The following is a 5,065-nucleotide window of genomic DNA, read 5'->3' as shown; positions in this document are numbered from 1 at the left end:
ATAAATGACTTTATAAATCATACCCGCAAGACTTGTCTTTCAAACACCCTTTTCGCCGTGTTTCTGGCTATCTTTGCCACGACACACACATACAGCCCTTTTATTTTATTTAGTTCACAGTAATTTAGAGATTCCTGTTAAATGATTTATTTTGACTCTTTTAGAACTTAACGAAAACCTTAAAAACAATATTTCACCACGCTTTCACTTGAAAGTGATGAGGTAGTCTGGATAGGCTTGGTCATCGTGGAAAACAACATACATGCTGGGATTATCCATTCTGTTCACCACACTGTCATAACGATCGTGAGGCTGCTGGCTGTCCCGAACTGGAGGCACGTTCATCCCACTCTGCCCCTGAGTGTAGACGCCAGTCAGAACTCGAGCTACGAACATCTGCTGAGAACCATCAACAGCTGGTTTGGCGTAATAAGCAGAGTAGCTGGCTTTTACAGCAAAGTAGGTTCCATTGCCAAAAGCTGTTGCTGAAGGTAAACAGAAAGAATATTACAGTAAGTAAACTTACATCTAAAAWTAGGTAAATGYTAACACCCAAAATCAGAAAGGGGAAAAAAATAAAACACAGGACAAAGATTTACATTATTATTTGGGTTATTTAGACTTTTCTCATGTCAGAATACGTTTACCAAACATTAAAAAGATTGTATAAAATTATTCTGATATTTTCAGAAATGCCAAGTTGTCTAAATTTTTGAAAATTCTGAAAATGTTTACTAGTGGACAGTTAGTGATTTGCCATCTATGAAACAGAGATAGTGATGAGCTAATTACACTGATTATCAAGGTGAAAGCAAACTATTTACAAAGCCTTTAACAAGTTTCACACTTTTCTCTGATATTTACTCTGCMCTATATATGGAAAACAAACTTGAAAAGGGAAATAYATTTAGGATTCTTACCATTTATCCCAGCAAAGCGTCTGTTGAACCCAGTGTTCATGACTGAGACACAGCTGTCGCCTGTTGTTCCATGGTACAGAGACTTTTCACCTGCTCCTGCTGTCCATTTGTTTTTATCGGACATACGCTTCTTCTGAGCCTCGTAGGATCGACGAAGGTGTATGTTCTGCACACYTTCAATCTAGCAGAAAAAACTATCATAAAACAAATAGCTGGCTAAACTGAACCTAAATATCTTAAAACTGTAGGAAAAGACTGTGAAGTCCACTTCGAGGCTAATAAAAAAAATCAAAGGTTGAGTGATGTTTGGATGTCACTAACCTTGATTATGTGGTTGTTAGCAGTTCCATTAAAGCCCCCCTGRACTGTCTGGTACTCCTGAGAGGAAGGCTTCAGCACAACCATCTTCATGGTCTCATTAGCAGCCATGCTGTCCCAGTACAGAGGGAAAACAAAATCTGAAAAATATATTAAAAGTAYTCAGTCACAAATCATATTTTATCAAGAAAAGAAAGTCAACAATATCTAATTAAAGAAGATTCAGGTGGTTCATTACAGCTTTATCCTGTAGTTGAAGCTTTAACAGTATGCAATTTACAAAAAATATCTTATTTGGTTCCATACATGTTGATCAGATTTTTTTTAATGTGGAACTTCTGTAGAGCTCCTCTCACCTGGRAAATTTTCAAGTCGTTTCAGTTTTGTTCTCTGTCCAGTTACAGATGTTGTGGCCTTCATGTTCTGTAGATCCACCTGCCACTGGACTCCCTGYGCATCCTGTATTCCTCCTGCTATTTCCCCTTTTTCCAAGTTGAGATTGGCTGTTTTGGGAAGTCTTTCCCAGTTTCCATTTTGTTCCAGGATGCACCACATCACACGTGTGTACAGCTCGTCCTCCTCCTTGAGTCTCACCTTTTCTATGAGCTTGCCAGTATTAATTAAAACAATAACTTTGTTGACTCCATCCTTTATACCCTTCACAGTTAGATTGCCAATTATGTCCTTTTGCATATAAAGCCCCTCACTCTCCACCAGCTGCTGTAAGTCCAACATGGTTTCCTTAGTTATGTCCTCCACTTCCTCCTTTCTGAAGGTGTGAGAAGAGCACTGTGTCTTATACAGATCCTTCAGTTTTTCCATGGCTTCGTCCACATCTTCTCTGCAAAGACCCAGGAACTGGAAGGCGGACTGCTTATCTGTGGTCCCAGTATTAAGAAAGCTTCGATCTGCAGTCAGAGATGGCTGCTGTTGAATCTGAGGCTTCAGAGYAACAGTCACTGTGATGAAAAATTAATAAATTATTTTTACGTTATTTTGTACAGAATTCTCGTATTTTCTAAAATACACACACGGGTGGGTCTAAAAACTTGTTTCACTTTGTCTGAAAGGCTTGTTTCCTTGAAGGGCCTTTAGAAGATCGATAAGAATTTTAGTCAGCATGTAAAACTACATTAGCAGAGTTTGGGAATAAAAATATAAAATGGGCATTATAGATCTCTCTTGAGCAACCATTTCTCCTTCCTGTAACACCACTGCTTCCACTCACGTGATATATTKTCAAACRTCAACTCCTTCACTGGTTAYCTTTCCATTTCCCAGTAAATGCTCATATAAAAATAAACCAGATACTTCCTCTTTGAAAAGATGGTTCCTAAGAGTTTCTGTTTCATATTTCATGCTTGGCCACGCAAAGTTTTGTTTTGAATTTCATGTAAATGTCCTAGCTCCACTGCTGTTGTTCCCCTAACTTGTGTTTAGAACAWTTTTTCTCTTTATTCAGCCTCATTTAAATCATTACCAATTTTAATGTTACACTTCTTTTCAGCTTATAAGGTTGGTTACACAGAATATTGTCTAATCACTGTTAGTGAACACAAAAAAAATATAATGTCAGTTTGTAGTTAGCCTGGTTACTGAGCACAATTTCCAATTGAAACATGATTAACTTGATTCTGATGTCATTCCTATGTTTGTTTTCCCATTTCAGTGTTAAATGAAATGTAGTGTTCTTTTTTACCTCTACCTCCTTGGTGCATATTTGCGCTGAGGTGTTCATACGCTTCATTATGGGTCTGTAAAAGGAAACCAACAACATAACATCAAATGACATTTCAGTAAACCACTGTTATTTTTTAATGTCCTCATAATAACCTCATCAGTGTCAGAATAGGATCCGGGTGTGACGCTGCTGATGTGTCTTGGTGGTGAGTYAAGATYTTCTTCTTCCCAGATAAGAACCTGGCAGGAACTCGCAACCAGCTCCTTGTTKACTTTACCATCRCCTTGGAAGTAARGCAGAGCACCTGCTCCATCAAAAACCAAAGTGTCTTTTGTCAGACTGGTCAGAGRAGACCTTAAGGCCTGCAGGGCCTCYTGAACCCGACAACGAGGACCAGARAACAGCACACAAGGGTTTGGAAAATGGGAAGCTTTCAAAGTCACATCTGTCTGCTTCATCCCAYTCATTTGTAGGATTTTATCAAAGCTGTCCACCAGTTCAGGAAACTCCAGGTTCAGGACCTCTTGAGTTGAAACTTGATTAATCTGGAAATCATGAAGTAGATCTTTAAGCCTGTAGACCAGTCTAGAGTAGCCCACCAGTTGGACCTTGGTTGCTGGAGTTCCAGCGGAAGCAGAAATGAAGTGAACCTCCACTCTGGGCTCACTACAGTTCACCTGGCTCTTGGCTCTGTTGAGCATTTCTTTCAGTCGGTCCAGGTCTGGAGGAGCAGCTGCAGCACCTTGAAGCTGTACACTGACCATAATCAGATCTCTCAGCACGGCTGCTTCAGCTTCGTCCAGGGCACTGAGGGACAAACTGGACAGAACCAGGTCTGACCCGACCTCCAGAGTAACAGGACTTCTGAGACTCTGGAAGCACTTGGAGACGATGCCACAGGTTGTCATGAAGGATAATAAATCTGGATGAAGTTGAACTCTCTTTTCTCTGATCTTCTTGATCAGTTCGTCAAGTTTTGCAGCTCCTGGTTGGACCTGGTCATCAGGACCTTCTAAYGTGATGATGTTGGTTCCCCTGGTGACWTTGACTTCTGGATATTGTGCYTTCATCTCTCGACTGAACTCATCTTCAACGAGTTTGAAATGATTGTCCACAACTGGCAGCACCTTACAGGATGGCAGGCGTCTTTCCAGGATTGCAATCTTCTCCTTCACAGCTTCAGTCTCCCCCACCACCACWACATAACAGCTYTCTGGATACACTCTTATATCATCAMTAACAAAGGAGCAATCCTGCTGTATTTGTTTGACTTGTATTGGATCCAGCACATGATGGCAGAGGTAGTTCTCAATGTGACTGATGAAGATTCGATCCACCTGCAGCTCCCACTTTTCCACAGCAGCCTTGAAACCTCTTGCATCCCACTTCTCACGATCCCCTCTTACCACAACCTCTTTTTCATCAAAAATTAACTCCAACGTGCAACTAATTGAAGAGAGCTGCTTTTGTATGGGTTTGAAAGCTTTAGGGTTGTCTTGCAGGTAGAGCAGGAGGAATATATTCATTTTGAAGACTTTCTCAAGATGTTTTGTGTTTGGTTGAGTCTGAAAAATGATGAGTTTGTTTAATTTAAGAGGTAACAGAGTGTTCCATATTTGTTTACATTTTATATTGATCTGCCTTAATTCCTGTACAAATTAAATAWYYAKKYMRCKWTTTMYWMYWTWAWRCKWTRKWRRWWRRWWTMMRRWWRCAAKCATCCAGTCTTTTTTACARCCATATATWCAACCATCCTTCTATACAAACATTAATTTTTCATCCAWCCATCTATCTATACAACCATCCTTTCATRATCCATCTACCCATCCATCCATTCTTCTACCRYCCCATTTTTACAACCATCCATCAATTAATCCAACCATCCAGCTYTACAACCATCCATCTATTCATCCAACCATTAATCAATCCATCCATTCACCATCCATCCATCCATCCTTCTATTCATRCATGTATACAACCATCCATCCATCTATTAATCCAACCTTTAATCAATCCATCCATCCATTCATTCATCCATCCATCTATACAACCATTCTTTCATCATCCATCCATCCATTCTTCTATCCATCCATCCATCCATCCATCCATCCATTGCACCATTAATCAATCCATCCATCCATCCATC

At 39.9% G+C, this 5,065-nt stretch overlaps 1 protein-coding gene across 1 annotated transcript in view; it reads right to left on the bottom strand.

The window, feature by feature from the left end:
* Positions 1 to 100: 100 nt before the first annotated feature.
* Positions 101 to 5,065, bottom strand: part of LOC106529969 (poly [ADP-ribose] polymerase 14) — a 7,021-nt gene continuing 2,056 nt past the window's right edge. Inside the window, exons 3-7 of the mRNA XM_014025513.1 lie at positions 2,938 to 2,992; positions 1,595 to 2,197; positions 1,242 to 1,378; positions 921 to 1,101; positions 101 to 485 (exon numbers count right to left, since the gene is read on the bottom strand). Coding sequence (XP_013880967.1) covers positions 205 to 485; positions 921 to 1,101; positions 1,242 to 1,378; positions 1,595 to 2,197; positions 2,938 to 2,992 — 1,257 coding nt within the window. The 3' untranslated portion in view covers positions 101 to 204. The remainder of the gene's footprint in view (positions 486 to 920; positions 1,102 to 1,241; positions 1,379 to 1,594; positions 2,198 to 2,937; positions 2,993 to 5,065) is intronic.

The sequence above is a fragment of the Austrofundulus limnaeus genome, unplaced genomic scaffold (assembly GCF_001266775.1).
Source record: "Austrofundulus limnaeus strain Quisiro unplaced genomic scaffold, Austrofundulus_limnaeus-1.0 Scaffold482, whole genome shotgun sequence".
NCBI lineage: Eukaryota > Metazoa > Chordata > Actinopteri > Cyprinodontiformes > Rivulidae > Austrofundulus > Austrofundulus limnaeus.
Note: the sequence above shows the minus strand (reverse complement) of the source record. Positions and strands in the feature narration are given on the sequence as shown.